General features: G+C 36.6%; 1 protein-coding gene across 16 annotated transcripts in view; it reads left to right on the forward strand.

The window, feature by feature from the left end:
* The window catches only part of map7b (microtubule-associated protein 7b), a 71,513-nt gene that overhangs the window by 33,457 nt on the left and 17,966 nt on the right, over window positions 1–20,090 (forward strand). For 6 of the 16 annotated variants that reach the window (XM_088625240.1, XM_088625237.1, XM_088625239.1 and 3 more), the window contains exons 2-6: window positions 9,773–9,874; window positions 10,219–10,293; window positions 15,083–15,246; window positions 18,173–18,287; window positions 19,614–19,715. In XM_088625240.1, coding sequence (XP_088481366.1) covers window positions 9,773–9,874; window positions 10,219–10,293; window positions 15,083–15,246; window positions 18,173–18,287; window positions 19,614–19,715 — 558 coding nt within the window. The remainder of the gene's footprint in view (window positions 1–9,772; window positions 9,875–10,218; window positions 10,294–15,082; window positions 15,247–18,172; window positions 18,288–19,613; window positions 19,716–20,090) is intronic. The other 10 variants (XM_088625244.1, XM_088625249.1, XM_088625253.1 and 7 more) reach the window with 3 other exon arrangements.

A 20,090-nucleotide genomic window follows, 5' to 3' on the forward strand; every position in this document is an offset into this window, starting at 1 on the left:
TAATCATGGCACAAAGGTCAGGTTGTAATACAATGAATATTTACTGTGGGGTGGTCAATATGATTCGCAATGATCTTTACAAATCCTTTTCTTTTCCAACGTCAGCAGGGGCACCTTCATTCCTTGCAGAAAATAATTTCATAATGTCAGTTTCTCTTTCCTCAAATGATTAATAGAACTCTTAGCTATATCTTCCCCATCAGTTGTACCATGGTTTTTAGGCAGCAAATCTCTATTCATCTCTCTGAAAGGGCTGGAATGAGCAAACTAACTTTGTTTTCTTAACAACTGCAGTTTTGTCCAAAGTGTGAAAAATGTTATCACCGGCACAATTTGTGAGCTTTCCTGTACAAAAACAGCAGGTTAGCACTGCTATAGTTTTTTTCTAAAGAGCTTTCATTGGGTAGTGTATTTTAGAGAATTACAGAACAGGTAGGCATAGTTTTTTTTAAATCATTTTTTGCTAAATTTCTTCATGGTTTATTAGACCTTTAATGCGTGTGCCGCTTTCATTCCTCGTGCCATTAAAAATCCCTTTGTGTGCCAATAATGGCAGGAGTGCTGTAGTTTGCCGACCCCAGCTCTAACCCATGGAACACCGTTCTGTTCTGTTGCCTGTTATTAGATCTTGTATTTTACTTTTAAACACTGTCTTTAAACTCTCTTCCGTTGACTAGCTTTTTAATGTTTAATCCATTATTCCTCTTTCTTTTAAAATATGTCATTAAAAGGACTATATAAAATAAAAATTATCTTCTAAGGGGGTACTAGAATGATACCTATGATGGTCAACATTCATTGACTGAACGGTTTTTTAACGGTGAAATGAGGCACGTTTCCCAAGCAGGCGAAAGCCCGCGGTGGACATAAAAAGTGTGGCTGCAGCATGCGAGATGCATGTCTGACGCAAATTGTTTATTGGGTGAGATGAAATGTGCCACGTTTCAAGTCAAACAAAACAGCAGTTCCCAAGACAGTGGTAGATTGAATTTTGCAAAGAAAATGACTGGCGGGCAAACTTTTGTTGTCTATATTTTAACTTGACTCTTATCGCAGTGATCAACAGCATTGATCTTCTCATCTGTCAGGGTAAATGTCACCAGTGTATGCTGTTGGTATAACATTCGTGCATAACATTTTTTTTTTGTGTAAGATCATACATGTGACTTCATTTTCCAAAGTAAAACTGTTTAAGCTTGCTGTATTGGTATAATAATGGAATACCTTGTCTCCTGATCTCTCATCTGTTAAGCACATGGGGTGTCCTTGCCTGATCTGCCCTAAAAACCTCAAGGAGTTAAGGCGTCTTTCTGAAGTGGGAATTGAGACAACCCTCAAGCAGGTTGTTGTGCTACTCTGTGTTCTAGAGGGGGACTAACACAACACTGAACCACAATATAATAATTTCTTCTTTTAAAACCCCAAGCGCACATTTAATATTATTGCATGAAACCTAAAACTGAAGCTCTTCAGCTTATTTAATTCAGTTAAATTTAATAAGTACAGTTTAATAATTTTAGTAATTTTTTTTTAATGTGATGCAAGTTCTACAGTATGACATATGGGACAAAAATAATATGCAATTACGAATAATTAATATTGTCACAGTGGTGCAGTAGTTAGCGTGGCTGGGGCCCTGGGTTCAGTTCTGGACCTGCTGGTGGAATTTCTGTTTGGGGTTTTTATGTTCTCCCCATGTTTACAGGGGTTTCATCCTGTGTGTGCCTGGTGATGGACTGGCATCCCATTCATGGTGTATCCCACCTGCTGTCCGTTGCTTGCTGGGATAGGCTTTGGCTGTCTGATGACCCTGAATTGGATGAAGAGTTTAGAAAATGGATGAATATTATTAAATATCCACAGAGCAATACTTGAATTATCATTCAATTCATAATGAAAGTTTAGTACTGCATTCTTAGGCAATTTAGGCAATACCAACAACAAGGCCTATATAAGATAAGATCACTTTATACATCATATTTCTTGTATTAAGAATTTGTCTTTTCGCATACTCTAACTTGCTCTCCATGAGACACAGACAGGGAGAGAAGTCTGGGGTCAGAGCGCAGGGTCAGCCATTTATACGGCGCCCCTGGAGCAGTTGGGGTTAAGGGCCTTGCTCAGGGGCCCAGTGGAGTAGGATTCCTCTGCTGGCTGTTGGATTCAAACCAGCAACCTTCTAGCCACAGGCGCAGATCCTTAGCCACAGAGCAAACGCACTGCTAATATTTGAGAAAGCAAACATGAAAAAGTATATTTTTATGTCCTTTAGTGTTCTGTATCCGATCATTTCACTTTCTCAAAATCAAAAACACAGAAAAGGCAAGTTCTTAAATTTCCAATCAATAGGGTTGGTTGACAGCCGTTTTTAGTTCTACTTGCAGAGATGCTACATTTGTCAGTATGTTTCATATTCTCCTTCAGTAAGCTCATTATATTTTAAAACAATCAATATAAGGTATTGTATTTAAGCTAAACTTTAATGTTGTCATATTTGCAATGACCTCTGCAGAATTTCATTGAGGTGGCCTGTAGAGAGAGATTTTCTCTTGTAATTTTGCATTATAAATGATCTCAAATGCATCCAGAAACCAATTATTTTAACTATATTACATTCCTTTTATATGTGAAGACCTCTATTATAAAATAAACAGTCTACATACCTGCTGAAAACCTGTATACACTGCAGATCTTATACAGCTATGACATGGAAAAACATTCCGAAATGGAAACGAGTAAGTGCCGTTAGCCCATCAGCTTTCAGATCCAGTGGGTTCAATTGTCCGTACAGTATAGGCCTGCTAGAATGCTGAGTCACATTTTAACAATTATAAATTTGTTCATAAATTTGCTTTTCCCCGAAGCATAAGAAAATGTTATTTTGTACAGTGCCTTGCGAAAGTATTCGGCCCCCTTGAACTTTTCAACCTTTTGCCACATTTCAGGCTTCAAACATAAAGATATAAATTTTTTATTTTATGTGAAGAATCACCAACAAGTGGGACACAATTGTGAAGTGGAACGAAATCTATTGGATTTTTGAAACTTTTTTAACTAATAAAAAAATGAAAAGTGGGGCGTGCAAAATTATTCGGCCCCCTTGCGTTAATACTTTGTAGAGCCACCTTTTGCTGCGATTACAGCTGCAAGTCGCTTGGGGTATGTCTCTATCAGTTTTGCACATCGAGAGACTGAAATTCTTGCCCATTCTTCCTTGCAAAACAGCTCGAGCTCAGTGAGGTTGGATGTAGAGCGTTTGTGAACAGCAGTTTTCAGCTCTTTCCACAGATTCTCGATTGGATTCAGGTCTGGACTTTGACTTGGCCATTCAAACACCTGGATACGTTTATTTGTGAACCATTCCTTTGTAGATTTTGCTGTATGTTTGGGATCATTGTCTTGTTGGAAGATAAATCTCCGTCCCAGTTTCAGGTCTTTTGCAGACTCCAACAGGTTTTCATCCAGAATGGTCCTGTATTTGGCTGTATCCATCTTCCCCTCAATTTTAACCATCTTCCCTGTCCCTGCTGAAGAAAAGCAGGCCCAAACCATGATGCTGCCACCACCATGTTTGACAGTGGGGATGGTGTGTTGAGGGTGATGAGCTGTGTTGCTTTTACGCCAAACATATCGTTTTGCATTGTGGCCAAAAAGTTCGATTTTGGTTTCATCTGACCAGAGCACCTTCTTCCACATGTTTGGGGTGTCTCCCAGGTGGCTTGTGGCAAACTTTAGACGAGACTTTTTATGGATATCTTTGAGAAATGGCTTTCTTCTTGCCACTCTTCCATAAAGGCCAGATTTGTGCAGTGTAAGACTGATTGTTGTCCTATGGACAGACTCTCCCACCTCAGCTGTAGTTCTCTGCAGTTCATCCAGAGTGATCATGGGCCTCTTGGCTGCATCTCTGATCAGTCTTCTCCTTGTCTGAGCTGAAAGTTTAGAGGGACGGCCAGGTCTTGGTAGATTTGCAGTGGTCTGATACTCCTTCCATTTCAAGATGATCGCTTGCACAGTGCTCCTTGGGATGTTTGAAGCTTGGGAAATCTTTTTGTATCCAAATCCGGCTTTGAACTTCTCCACAACAGTATTACGGACCTGCCTGGTGTGTTCCTTGGTCTTCATGATGCTCTCTGCGCTTTCAACAGAACCTTGAGACTATCACAGAGCAGGTGCATTTATACAGAGACTTGATTACACACAGGTGGATTCTATTTATCACCATCAGTCATTTAGGACAACATTGGATCATTCAGAGATCCTCGCTGAACTTCTGGAGTGAGTTTGCTGCACTGAAAGTAAAGGGGCCGAATAATTTTGCACGCCCCACTTTTCATTTTTTTATTAGTTAAAAAAGTTTCAAAAATCCAATAGATTTCGTTCCACTTCACAATTGTGTCCCACTTGTTGGTGATTCTTCACATAAAATAAAAAATTTATATCTTTATGTTTGAAGCCTGAAATGTGGCAAAAGGTTGAAAAGTTCAAGGGGGCCGAATACTTTCGCAAGGGACTGTATATAGTATATTAAAATTAGTCCGTAGTTACATGTTCCGTCTCCAAAACAAGTTCATACTCAAGTTGATACCCCCAAGATGTGTTACAGTTTTCTCTTTGTGTGACCACAGCAACTACAATAAGTGAGTTTAAAATTACAGTTGCAGGATCAGGAAAAAGGTCAATTGAAAATTAATCCCATTTTCCCTATCTTTAGGCATGTGATTCATAAGCAGTGCTCGTTGGATAGTTACTGGGCAAAATATCACAAGTTCAAGGTAAATGAATATATAAAGTTTTGCAAAATGGTGACAGTTTTCCAATAGCAATGGAGCCCTCTAAGTGGTTTTATCTTGTTATACAGTATATGGACTTTCGTTACTGCCTTGTTTGTTTTGGAACACTTCACTACAGTCATTGCCATACATCACATGGTATAGCCAGTCTGGGGTCTGTCTTTTCTGTGCTACTTAATTACAAATTCACTCACTGTTTTTGATGATGCCTTTATTCTTTCTCCAGGCAGTCTTGAACTTAGGCAGCAAGATCAACTCTGGGTCTCAAGCATTTTGCCAAAACAATTTTTAATGCCATGCCACATTGAAGGGTATCTACCAGTCGGCTGCAGATTTTTAAATGGAAGGTTGATCCTCTCACTGAGATATAGTGTGGACAGTACCCATCCGATCTGCTTCTTTTGCCTCAGTGCCTTTCCCACAAGGTCCATAGGAGTAGTCTAAAATGCTGTCTCTGCTGGATGTAACCTGTAATAGAAAGTATACAGTATATACACATTAATATCAACTTTGTTTGCAAAGGCAAATGTACACAGCATAGAATTTCTACTCACATATTCATTTGGAGTGCTGTACACACATTCCTGATGGCCCTCTCTCCTTGTTCATTCATTATGTGCAAATTCCTTCCACATCCATGAACATAGTGTTCCATCCTGACTGCTTTGACTGAATGAACTGCAGCTTGCATTCTGCTTCCATGATTCAGCAGCAACCTGGACAGCTTTTTGTAGGCGTCATTAGATTCAGCCTGTATTTCATCACCAGATGCATCCAGTATCTGTTGTGGTGGCAAAGCATTCCACTTTACATTAACACGACCAAAGTTTATATTCATGCTTTAAGCAGTCTCACAGATCTTCGTATGAATAGTAGCTATTGATATGATGGCAAAATTAGGCTGTAGATCGTAACTCAGGTCTTTAAATGCTGGTAGCTCAACAACACCAAATGGCTGGTAACCCTCAGTGATGTACACAGTGGAGCACCTTGTCCATTATGAAGCACACATGATAGGACTTGTTAGGGTGTTGATCCTTATCTGCTTGCTTGTGGAACTAGAAGTGTGGGCTTTTTATTTTCCATGAATCAACTGTTTTTTTCATCACAAAATATTTTTTCATTAAGCCCAAGTCATTGTTTAAAGCAGAATCATTATTCTATAAATATTTCATTTATCCTTCAAAAATGTATTAAACTGATAATTAAAAAAAAACTATTTATGCACTCCTTGTATAAAACAAGTCATTTAGCAACCTAGTAACATGAACAGAATATATTGTACAGCTTGGGTACATCCGGTAAAGGTGTAGAAGGATTAATAGGGACTAGTCCCACTGATATTGTAGTGCAACAATGAAAACTGTGTTATTTTTCTAGAAAATTAAGCATTCCTGCAATATACTGTATTAGCACTTCTTTTATACTTAAAATTCAAAACATAAATGGTTAAAGATAATGATATTCTATACCTACTAAATAAATCATTCAAACAGGTTTTTCAATAGAAGATGTCGATAATATTTTAATATTGGCAGCATTCGAACAATTAAATCACTGTTTAATTTATTAAACAGCAGTGATTAGGGATTGAACTGACACATGACAAATTCCAATCAGTAAATACAACATTATTCGTACAGAAAGTAGGAACATGCTGAAACATACAGTATGAAAGGAATGTGGTTGCTTATATAAGTTTGTCTATGTCCTAAATAAAACAGTGTTTGGAAGCAGTAAGAAAATATCAATGTTTTGTCACAGCATATAGAATTTGAATATGGGGCACAAAAAAGATATGATAGGCTTAGAAAGAGCAAAAGGAATTATTCCTGGTTTCGGCTGACTGTGACGTAGACAGGTTAAGAGAGCTAATTTTGTCAGAACAAAAAAGATGGAGAGGCAATTTGACTCAAGTACTGTATATTCACACTCAGTGACAAACCAAGGACACGGGGACACAATTGTAAACTAAAAGGAAATTTATTTTTGGTGGAAAACAGGCAATACAACTTTCACAAAGAATTGGGGGTATCTGGAGCAGCTTTCTCAGCCAGAATCCAGGAAATTGTGGGCCAAGCTCAGAGCACATTTAAGAAATGGATCAAATTTATTTGCTGCTCTATCAAATGAGCAAGAAGGGCCAAATGGCCTGCTCTCATTTGTATCCTTTCTTATGCCCTTAAAAGTGCATCTTTCTTAGAACATATGTGTTACTAGTTGAAAAAGCTGAAAATCTATTTTCTCACTGTTTCATCTTTGTTTTACTATGTTCTCCACGTGCTATGATTTAGTTTGGTAATATACGATACGTTGGTGTGTCTGATGCTTGGCTGATGGAGTTGCTAATGTTGTGAATCCAGACAGTTTCACTCACATGGACCATGTTTCACTTCACCTGACTGCATTTTGAATTCACTGTACATCCCCAAATGTCCTTTGCAATGTTACAGGAGATTCATGTTGCTATCCAATCCTATGGTTCCTCTAAGATTCTAGAAAATTAAACGTTTTCGGATGCTGAAATTCATGTTGAAAGCTGCAGGCTTTTTCAAATATTTTCAATTCTTATACGAAAGTGTTTGAAAGTTGTAATTCCAACTTTGTGTAAGATTGTTTATATCATGAGACCTTGGGTTAATGCTTCACATTATTTGGTTGCAGAAACAATACCTTCTTTATCTTTTCATGATATCAATTGAGGGCAACAATGTTATGGGAGTCAGAGTGTCTGCTACGCCGCTCTTGAGCTTGATCCTGGAGTGGGGGTGATTTCTGTGTGCAGTTTGCACATTCTCTCCATGTTTTCTTGAGGTGTTCTGGTATTCGTACAGTATGTTGAGGTTTTCTGCCAGTAATATTGTATGCACATACAGTATATACATGCACAGTAAAAAGTGTTGTCACCAAAAAGTGTATTTGGACTCTTGAAAGTGTACCACACAGTCAAGGACAGATGCATCCCCTTCAAAGATGCAGAAGCTCTCTTCCATGTTATTAGCATTTGTCAACGATGCATGTTGTTTGTCGCGGGGAACTGTTATACTAGAGGAAAACACTATCCATCTTTTTTAAGTGCTTTCTCGGTAGACCTTGGTCAGTGGAACAGCTAATGACCTTAGAAACAGCTGCTACACAATGATTTGTATGCTCCACAATTCTTTTTCCAGGACTTGGTGTGACATTCTTTTCATCGTGATGGGACTGTGGACTGGAAATCATCCGACACATTAACTTGTTCACAACAGATGAAGGTGGTGTGCCCAGTGTAACTGGAGGCGTTTTAGCTTTTGAAAGATCATATCAGGTTGACTACCCCCTCTGTAATGCTTACCTTGGGTTACCACTCAGAGCAATTATTTCCTATATTGACTTACAGGATGTGAGAGCGGGCTACCAGGCCTTTTGCAGAATCATACAGCTTAAATCCTTTAGGTATACATACAATGTTAAAATTGACTTTGGCTTGTTCCAGCTTGCAAATTGTGAAACACAAATCATTTGTTCTTCTTGAAACTTGGAAGCTGTAGTAGGTGGTATGATAATAAAGGACAAATTATTATTACCGTAAGCTTCTCTATTCAACAGTTCTGCTACTGACTCATTGTTCTGAGCAGATTATGCTTCTTTTGCACTACACATAAGCGCTGCTATTAGTGAATCTTCAGGAGTGTAGTCTTCTCCTTTGTTTCTTTAAGTTGCTTTAAATCATAATTTTTAAAGTAGGCTACCATGGAAATTATCCTGTTTCCCTTTTATGGGAATCCAATATGAATAGAACAATGAACAAAAAGGGAGTTTTATTTATGCTTTGTCTTCTGTTTTTGAGGCACACAAGCCTTTAAAGCCGTAGTTACTTAGTTTTATCCTGTGAAGTTTTTCTTTGCTTCAAATTATGCTAAGCATAAGCACATTCCTCTGAGTTATGACCATTAAACTTTTTTTCTTTAGCCTTGTGTTTGGTCTCTAATTTGCAGTAAATCAGACAGAAGCGAGGTCTCACCTCTTTGTGTTATAAAGATTGTTTAGTTTATAGAAATCTAATAATGGTGATTTGCTTAATTGTACTATTTCTGTTTGAAATTAAAATTGCAATCTTTAGGTGTCCAGAAAGAGAAGAATACATTGCTGATTTGGGGCTGTCAGGTTGACTGTACTATCAGAACATGATGGATATAGGAAACAAATAGCTGAAGAAGCCACACTACACTCTATCTAGACAATATTGTAGCAAGCATCTTGAGAGTACATGTCAGTGAGTGTGATTTCTGAAAGAGGAATAATTATTTTACAAACACAGACCGCCAAGAGACAACTCCAGTTTATTCTACAATTGGTTTCTTGAACATAAAAGTAAGGACACTGAGTATATTTCAGCAGCTCATTTACAAAATTTCAAAACTGTCAGCAGTAATTATTGAAGGAATAAAGTGAGAGGATGGGTGTTATTGAAAAATATTTATGTTTTCCACTCCACTAATTATGACCATTACATTCTGTTTATTTGTGCAGGAAATATCATGTTCATGCTTTATAACAGCCTCCCAGTGAGTCTTAATATAGTTAAGAGTAGGTTGAACTAATGAAGCATAATAAATGTTTTTTTTTTTACTGAGGGCTTTTCTTAACATGCTGTCCAATGGCTTGATGTCTTTTTATCAACAGAACTCATTTGCTCAGAAGACAATTAGCAATTTGGAAAAGAAAAGAGCTTGAATACTTTTAAAATATGTCTTGGGTTCCAAAGTTTTTTTTTTCCCCCAGAGTAAGAGTTATAAAAGTATATAATAAGCTGGAGACAAATCCTTGATGATATTAATGTTTCTCACTTAAATATACATTTGGAATTATAAATGGTTTTATTCAGAGATTTATTTTTTTATATAAACATGTATATCTACAGTACAAGGTCAAGGTTGTTTGATTTAGTTAAAACTCAACCATTCTTTGTGTTTCTCTCTCATTTACATTTTTTACAGCAGCTGACTCACAGGCTAAATTAGATGAGAAGAAAGCCCCAGCATCCAATCGCCCTACTTCTACTGCATCAGGACAGAGCAGTAACACTGGAAATAAACAAGGTATAATACAGTCTCATACTGGCCTTCGAATCCCTCACTCCTCATCTTTCTGTGTGCAGTATTTATTCTTCTGCTCTTGGGTATCTTTTTTGTCGTTGTCTGCATCTAGCACTAAGAAATGGCTAATATGAATGTTTACCCTTTTGTTACTGCCATTTCATTTAAGTTCTTGCTGTGATATTAAAATGCCAAGTGTGTGAATTTCTCAATACATAAGTAATAAACATTTTTGCCCTTGAACACTAAGCAACATGAGTCAAATCAATATTTTATAAGATTTTAGCTTTTTGCTGTTTTCTTTTCCTTCAGTGTGTAACCTAACGATTTTTGTCATCTGTCTCCAGAGCCCCTAGTATTAAAGGTTGATGAAAGGCAAAGACTAGCAAGGGAACGGCGAGAGGAACGCGAGAAACAGCTTGGTAAGTGACACCACCTTATCAGTTCAGACATGTTTTATCTCAGGGGCTCAGTAAGGCAACAGCTTTTTCTGTGTGCTTAAAATAATTCCTAATGTTTTTTTCATTTTATTTCAGGAAAAATAAATATTTGTATGTATTGGTATACAATTTCATCAGACAAATAGCACTGCTTCTTCAGTTATGATTGTTGAGCATAACTGAAGTCATGAAGTCAAACTACCATTCAAAAAGGTTTAAAAAAAGTCTTATTTTATTGAGGAAGGTAATATGCTTGTAAATTTAAAGCAGGCAATGAAAAGCAACACAGTCACAAATTGTAAAATACAGACCACATTAGAGCCTAATGTTGGACACCTTCAGAAAATCAATGGGATATAAAGAGTATTTTAGTGTATCAGGGTAGAATTTCATATTGAAAAAGAAACTGCAGACACCTTTCCAAGAAATGTTATTAGTCTGATTATTGTCACATGAGATGTTTGCAAAATGTTGAGATAATCTCTGTAATATTGTTTCATGCTTCTACACATACTGTAGGTGCTACACTAGAAACTGTTTATAAAAAATTGGATATTATCCCTGTTTTGACTGAGAGCTGGAAGTGTTTTTTAATAATTGTAGATAAAACAAATATTCTTGTATTTCTGAAAGTGCAAATAGTAGAATAATCTGGTGCACTGGAGATTTATGTAACTGCTTCCATTACCTGTTACACACTGCTCTTTCTGCCACTTCTGCTGGTACTATTTAATATACAGTAGACTTTGCTCAGCCTGAAGCATGTTGTTGAGTTCCTCTTTATTATTTACCGGAGTAAAATATTCACTAAATACACCAGCCATTTGCATTTCTCTTATCATACATTATCTACTGATCCTGTACCTGTCCCATTCCATTTCTCATTACCATATTTTGCCAAAACCAATTCCTTAATTATTTAATTAATATTTAGCAAGATCAATATATCAAGAAAAGCATATATTGAGGAGTCCTGGTCTGGTAGGTGCTCTCTGACAATCTGAGTCACTAGCCATGTCTTTTCTTTTCTTCAGTTTCAGTTGTTGATGTCTCTGTTGGATCTTCTTAATCTACAGTGTATATAAGTAAAATAAATACACATACTGTATGTTTATGGTTTAATTATATAAAACTGCATTACAATTCCTAACTGAATTTGGGGATCTATTATATACCACTAACACTATACAGTACCTGTCTCCTATGGAACCTTTCTGGCTGTTAAGCATTAAAATTCCTGAATCATTAAAGTACCATGTGGAGAGGATCTCTCTGTTTCATGTACCAGATCAAGGTAGCATGTATTAACTTTTCTTTAAATCAAACTCATTTGAAATCATTAATAGGGCATGGTCAGTTTTTCTCCAGTTTATCCATTCTATAAAAAAGGGAGGCAATATCTAATTTAAAAAGGTTTTAATGCATTTCTGAATGCGTCTTTAGCTTTATTAACATTCAGTTCAACTACTCTGGATACCTAGAATTAATCTTGCAAAAGAGATATTAAAAGACTTCCTTCCACAAAGCCTTGGACAATATATAAGGTTAAACAGGCTGACAAAATCAATAAAAATTATCCCCAGTTAAATGCAATATGATTAGTGTTTTCCCCTGAATATTTAATGACTGATGAAATGAGATTCTTTCATTTCAATGCCTGTAATCCTGGTAGAGTACTTTTGCAGAAGGTCAGTCAACTTCCTTTTGCCTTGATCTGCCACATTTTATTTTTTGTAATTTTTAGTTTTTTCAATAATTGTTAGAGTTTTTACATTTTCAAATGTAAAGAAATCGATATAAACTGTTTGCTATTTTATTTTTTATTATAACAATAGAGACATTATTCAACTCTTATTACATAAATGCAATTATGTAAAGTCTTAATCCCTGTTTTCAGGTCAATCGGTGAAATCTAAAATAATACCCTTTTATTTTCCCACTTAAAACACTGTATTGCACTTACAAGAATTGATGCCAACAACACATTGACAAATGTAAATTAATGGTTGTCAGGCACTGATGACAAACATTGCTGGCAGTAATTGCAAAAACCTTTTGTGCTGACCTTTGTTCTTCGTTTCCTCTCCAGTACTAGAAGGATAAGTCTTAGAACCATAGTGCAACTTTCTAGGGCAAAATGATGAATACAGTTGGTCACATAACTGTCTGCTAATGGCAGAGAATGAGAATGCTCAGAGTACAGTTATTGCTTGCAGTGTCTTTGCCAACCTCTCATTTGGAAAATTTTAACTTTAATTTCATTTAACATCAAATGCATTTAAAAGGTGTTCGGGTTTAGACAAAATTCTACTTCATCACACAATATCTATAGTTGCGTTTGAGCAGCTTGAATAACGTACACTTGTATGTCTGAGGTTTTTTGAGTATTTCATAGCAGAGATTTATAGAAATTATTTTTCAAATTACCCTGCTTTGTCTCACTGCACTTTGCCAATTTGTCTTTCAACACGGCAATTCCCTTGTAATGAATGTTTCTTGTTGTTAGTAGAACCCCTTCTGTGATTTAACAGAATCAACAATGGAAAAATGTACCAATTTATGTATGTAGGATATTGTGTACGGTTTTGGTCACCTCTTAAAAAAGACATTGCCGCTTGGAATCAGTCTAGAAAAAAGTGACCATACACATTAGGGGGCTAATGTAATACACTGACAGGCTAAAAGAACTGAACGGTTTTGGCCTTGTTAGTATTAGCATGAGAGACCTTTAAGGAAAAACAGGTTGCTGATCTAAGTGATATTGGTGGACCAGTAGGTGGCACTCTTCCCTCTGGACCAGAATGTCCAAAACCTGATGCCATGATGGCTTGGTTTTTAAATATTCTCAATATAGGGGTGTTAATCTCATTCCCCTTGGTAAATTCCACTGGCAGTCAGGCCTGTCTAAAGTTCCCCTTAATTCAATCTGTGAAGCGATTTCTCACTTCTGTACCAGATCTCATGTGTGTTAGGGCTGCTGGTGCATAATGACCCAGGTAGGTAGTGCACATCAGTGGTGAGAGAAAATGGTTCCTTAAGATCTATTGGGATCCTTTGGATTAGTGAGGTTATTGTAAATGAAAAAATAGAGGCAAATTCTGCCTTCAGGAAACACCTTGATAGGACTTGATTGCCGAAACATTGTTTTTTCTTTCTACTTTTTAACTTGGATTTCACATCTACTTGTTCCTTTGCAGTCAACATGCTGACAGAGCTCCCTCAAACCTCATTAAACATAGTTTAATGCTGGCATATAATTTCTTATTTAATTATTCACATCATTCTTGTCCAGGTGCATTTCAGTGCCTTGCGTATATACCTGTACAGTAGCTTTCCCTTTCTAATACTCTTTGTAATGAGAAAAACAGAATCTTAGTTTATCAGGAATGTGTTACACAGACACCTCAACAACAAGAATGTTTCTTTTCATGTCATTATTGCTGGCCAATGTAGTATATAATGAATGTTAAATCTGCACTGTTTTAATTCGAAAATTAAGGTACCACCAATTCCAACCAATGTCCATTGGAACAGGAAATGCCTGTTCTTCTTGTCTGACCGTGTTAAAATCAGGTGCAAAAGCAGACCCATTACCTGTTTAACCCATTTAAATCCTAACCATTTGCACAATGGCCATAATCCTGCTTTAAGAAGTTGTCACCTCAGTATATTCATCCAGGTATTTTTAAAGGAGGGGTATAAAAGGCACTTTAGAATTGGTCGTCGCATCGTTTGATTGTAATGTCATAGTGATGATTTGATGTAAATGTTTAGTTTTTGTTATTTGAGGTAGGCTAAGCTCTTGATTGCTGTTATTTCAGTTGAAGTCTTGTGAACGATATGCTTTGTCTGTTGTTGCTCGTCTCCGTTAATGTGGCACAGTGCAGTTGACATTTGTTTATTTCACCAGCATCATCTCCAGTGCCAGTATTTAATATTTAATAGTGTGTAGTTAAGCCTATCATGTGGAAATGATGAAAAACACTCTATTTTCATTTGTAAAGCGAAGCTCAAAAAAGGTCCTAAAATCAGTACATATGCAATATACAAAGCATCCCAATTAAGGACTGAGTTTTCTGTTGGTTTAGAGTCAGTACCTACCACAGTACCTGCAAGATCTGTAGTAGGCCCCCTTTATTAATGTGCACAGTACAAGTCTTAAAGAAGACGAGAATGGAAAGCCTCACCATTCAAGGAAAGCTGTGAATTGCTAATGCAATAATCAAAAACTAGAATGTGTCAAATTATTTTTCACATTGCATCCTTCACAGCCACGTTTTTAAAAAAAATCTAAGGTACTGTATAATTGGAGAAGTTTGATGCTATTATTGGTAGTATGATAATTGAAAAGTGCAGATTATACTGCTTTCTAGAGACGTGTGGACATGTCTTCTACTATAATGTTGCAGCAGTGTAGTAAATATTAGAATATTAAAATTCTGAAGGTCCATTGTTTGGAAAAATGTTATGGTTCAGCTTCAATGCTGTTGCACTAAAGGGTATGTGTCTTCTTTTAAAAAAGTATGGGGGCGTGGTTTGGAAAGTATGCTCTGCATTACGTGAATCCTAACCTCACTGTTACTATTGAAAATATTTCAAAACCAGTTTAAGACAAAGTAGCAAAGAGCTTCACCTAAAACTGTATAAATCTAATGCTATTGAGTAGCCAGGTGTAGTGTTGTATTTCAGTGTCTTAAGACAGCCTTAAACTTTTTTTAACTGCTAATATTTAAGGAATACCTGCATTTGATTCTTTTCCGTTTCTTTTCAGCTGCTCGGGAATCTGCACTGTTAGAAAGAGAGGAGCGGGCGAAGCAGTACTACGAGAAACATCTGGAGGAGCGCAAAAAGAAACTCGAGGAGCAGCGTGTGAAAGAAGAGAGGCGGCGAGCTGCCGTTGAGGAGAAGCGGAGACAGAAACTTGAAGAAGAAAAGGTCTGCTTATCAGCGTCCATTCTTGACGGATTTTCTCTAGTCCTCTTGAGCATTTCTTGCTTTAATGCTTTAATTTGCTAAAAACTGCATTGTTTTATTGTACAGTTTTCCGTAAGGCACATATCTATTAAAAGGAGCAGAGGGATTGAGGCTAGAGAGTGGGAGCAAACTGCGGTCTTGAAGCTGGCTCTGGAGCATTGCACTCAGTTTCAGAGACTGGCTGGCTGTTTTTTTACAAAAGGCTTTTGATGAATCTGAATTACAAACGTTTAGAAATGTAAGTCCAGCTACAGTCATCATCACTTGGGGCATCACCTTTAATGCTTCTGGTATCAAGGTTAACTGTTGTAAAATAAATCTAGTTAAATAGTAATATACAAAGAACAGTAACAGTTGTAAATTAGTTAAAGCACTTTGTAATATTTTCTCTTTGCAGTTTTAAATGAGTCCCACTCAAGTTAAGTCAAATATAAGATAATATTTTTTATTTATAATTGACAATTAAATAACCCACTATCAAAGAGATGCATCTGATGATGTTCAAATGTTATTAAGTGCATTATTAAATACAGTTTTCAGCGTTATTACATAATTTATCCTGGAAAATACCAGTGTAGGAGGTTATCAGTGCATTATTAACATGCATACGTTAATATTAATATTAACTGCATAAGTGAAAAGTGTAAAAGTTTTACTCTGAAGAACTGAATAAATACTGAATAATACTGCAGAAATACTCTGAAGAACTGTGTTTTGATCTGCCATGTCAGTCGATGCAGCTATTGAGAGGATGCTTTGTAGCTTTAATTGTATTGTTACTATTTAAATCCTCAAACAAAACATTAAAACTGCTGTCTGGTCTAGTATAGTTTCTGTTCTGTTCAATACTTAGATTTAGCCACTCTTTCTTGAGTTCTTTTTGTCGGGGAAATGTGTGTCAAGTCCTTGAATTATCCTTTGACTTTTTAGGGCTCTCTGTCTCTTGAGTTATGTCTGAAATCGGTCAACAGTCTTCTTAGATGAAGACAGGGTTTGAAAAGATTATAGCCAGCAGCAAGGGGTGTGAATGTTTCTCACCATAATACGAATGGAAAATAAGACAGCTAACATGACTTGTGAGAAAATATTGCAAGAGAGAGAGGGTTATTTAAGTGGTAAAAGAAGCAACAAGAAGCCTAAACTGAGCTCTACCTGCAGTCACATGAGAATAAGTGATGATGATGTTAGTCTTTGGTAGGACACCATTTTGAATAAAGAAGAAAGTAACATGGTTCGGGGCTGGATGCAGGATATTTAGTGGATGTTTGTAAGATGTGATATAAAGAGCAAATTAACATTTTAAATATGATCATCATGCCAGATCTTAGTAAAAAAAAAATTCTAATATTGTAAGACACACAGCCCATTGTGTGTTTAAGTATATTGATAGAAGTGCAAAATAAAATTTCAATTGATTATGATGAATCACATCACAATCACAATGTCTTCTTTATAAGAAACCTCTCCATATGAAACCTTGTACACTACATTGTGTTGCATTTTTTTTAGTTCCTGAACATTCTCAGCAGCCTGTACTGTAGACTTTACTCCCTAGTTAATTTTCAGTTACTGATTAAACAAACATTAATTTTAAATTAACTTTGAATAACTGACCTGGGTGGTTTCAGTTTTTTTTAACGATGGCATTTGTTGTCTTAAATTAAAGAATATTAAACTAAAATCAATTTCATCCCAGACTAGCATATGATAAACTATTATTTTAGACTAATCGATTTAACATAATTCTTAACAAATTCCATTAATGATCACGGGAGTTTTGCACATCTATAAAGTATGCAGAGCTCACTCATTCTGGAATTAATAGAAAACCCACACAATTTTTATTTTTCTTCTTTGTGGCTTCTGTCTTGCTTTGCGTAACATGATCTTTTGTGTTTTCTCTAAATGTGGCTTGGCAACTCTTTTACCAGCTTCCTATCTGGCTAAACTACTGCAGCACAGGCCCCAGTAGCCATAGGGCATTTTATACAGTAGATGTCTAGCAAATGGACTATTGCTGCAGTATTGCACAAGTATGACTGTTCTTGGATGGTTGCTGACACATTAATGACATCACTGCAGTAATTTTTTTATATATACTGTACTAATACTCCACAGATTTCGACACTTCTCAGAATTTATTTAAAGCTTTCGTTAATTGAAACTACTGTAAGATGCATAGGTTGCAAAAGCTGTTCCAAGAGGAAAAAGAAATTCTACAAGTTGACAGATCTAAAGAAATAAACCATAAAAACAAACATTTTCAAAGCAGAGCTCCATTTAACTTTGTATTTACATTTTCTGAAATAATTATTTCAGCCATTGTCTTTTTCATACTGTATATTCTATATCTGTTGAAGAAATCGGTATTTGTTTCATTGTCACTTTTCCTGAGTGCATGTTGTACAAATGAGGTTTAATGATTTCATTAAGTGGGAAAGAGGTTGAACACGATCCTACATGTGTTGTGTGATGTCAGTGCGTAAAGGCTACAATGTTCAATACTCAGTTCTTATTTTCCAGAGAAATTCATATTTACTAAGCAGTTGCATTCAAAGTTAAGCTTCTGTAAGCTTGTTGTTAAGAGTCCGAAGTTATGTGTTTGTGCCATAAAAAACAGCTCCAATAAATTTGCTTATGTTTCTCATGTTTTATACACCAAATAACACTATAGTACCATTTGTCAGTTTAGTACTTGTTTTTCTATTTTTACTTTCAAAGCAATCATTTTGTCATTAATAATATACTGTGCATAGTAAGGATATGGCTGGGCTCTAGCTGCAGATTATGATCTCAGGAGTTGAGGCAGAAAGGAAGGATTCAAAGAGCATTGTTACCTTAATTCCACATGTCAACTGCCAGCTGGAATTCCTGTGTGTTTTTCCAGGAGCGTCATGAAGCCGTTGTTCGGCGGACAATTGAGAGAAGCCAAAAGGTGAAGCAGAAGCCCAGCCGCTGGTCATGGGGAGGGGCTGTTCACAGCAGTGGCATCCATTCCAGTGGTAAATTACACCTCAGACACTTTTAATGTCTCTCTTCTTCACATTGGGGCAATCCTTTTGTTCAGACTGTGTAGGAAATCAAAGAGGAAGGTAAAGAAACCGGTGTGCTTTCAATCAGTACAAGCTCATCATTACTTTTAATGTGGTTAAAGAAACATAAACATTGCAGAGTATTCCTGTCCTGCATGTTTAAATTGATTTTTTTTACCAACAATTGGCGTTTTTAACAAAGCATGGATTCTTCACTAGGTTTACAGGCTGGTAACTAGATGACAAAATGATGTTTCTAGCGCTTGCTTGCAACTTGTCTTGAGCCCTTTGCTTTGAAGAATACATTACATTATGTAAAGTGCATCTCTGTTCTGAGCTGATCTTATGTTCTATCTGCTGGAGTAATGTTAATTTTGTTCCCTGGATGTCTAGATCCCAGTGAAATTAAAAACACAAATAGACATACCAAGAGCTGTAAAAATAAGAATTTGGTGACCACAATAATTCCTTGATACACAAATTAAATTGTTTGTATGTAATGAATACATAAAAACAAATTGCTGTAACATTTATAAATACTTGTGACAAAATAAATTTGAAATAGGATGTTCTTGTATAGAAGATGCATCAAAAACAACACATTGGCACAGTTGGGGGGTCCTTTATTTCAGAAGCTTTTGAATTACAGCAGCAGGATTTATTCCCTTGATGATAACTGGTGGTGTTTCTTACTGGGTATGACTAGAAGCCCCCATTAGTGCCACACTGTAGGCTGTGAACACAGGCTGGTGGCGAACACTCGTGTTGCTGTGCAAGTGTAACCCACATCACTGACTGGTTTTCATCTTGAGGGCAGGACAATGCCAGAGAATGAAGCGCCTGGCTTCTGATTGACGCTTAAGCCCCTCCCCCCCCATTTTAATTCCAGTTTTCCAGTGTGAACCAAAGAGGCAGAGCTGGTAACACGTCTCAGAGGAACTGTGGGCCTCTTGGAGGGCCTTCCTGGTCTTTAATGTTATACTGTATAAAACCACCCCAGGAAACTCTGGTGGGATTTTGTCATGTAATTAAAGACATGAGAAATACTCTTTGAATTAAAAGAAATTGGAAATCTTTGAAACATTAGTCTTATATTCAGTGTAGTGTTTTGCTGCAGTATTTTTAAGATATGCTTTCAGCAGCAGTCTTTTATGGTTCATTAGTACTTCAATAATGCCTTAATGTCCGTCGCCATCTTCTTTATTTCACATTCTGTTGCATGATTATGATTTGGTTTGTCACTCTGAGGATCATTCATTGTCTTGCGTTGGCTGTTCCTTTTTTTCTCTTGTCCAGGTTTTGTTGAATCCGCTTTCCTCTTTCCTCTTGATATAGCAGGCCTGGAGCACCACTTCCAGGGTGCTTTTGGTGTTCGCAGATATGGTACAAAAATGCAATGTGAATATCGATTCCTCATCAATGTATCTTACCATGTAGGAGTACGTCACCTGGTAGCAGGCATCTCAACACTGTGCATGATTTACATTAGATACCATAGACTAGAACTATAGAAAGCATAATAAACTTACCACCTAAAGCAGATTGGCTCATGTTATTTGACATAACTGCGCAGGTCTGTGAACAAACTGTATGCAGTCCAGTTTGAGCACATGCTTGTTTCCTGAGTTAGCATTAATGTTCCACAATGAATGTTCTGCAACAAAAGATGCTGACCACAGAATTGAATTTTTTGGTAGACACATAATCAAGCCATGAAAATGTGATTCATATTAAATTGCAAAATCTAATTAAATAACTGTGTATTCTTTTTCC

Source organism: Lepisosteus platostomus, chromosome 3, assembly GCF_059453375.1.
Source record: "Lepisosteus platostomus isolate fLepPlt1 chromosome 3, fLepPlt1.hap1, whole genome shotgun sequence".
In the NCBI taxonomy this organism is placed as follows: domain Eukaryota; kingdom Metazoa; phylum Chordata; class Actinopteri; order Semionotiformes; family Lepisosteidae; genus Lepisosteus; species Lepisosteus platostomus.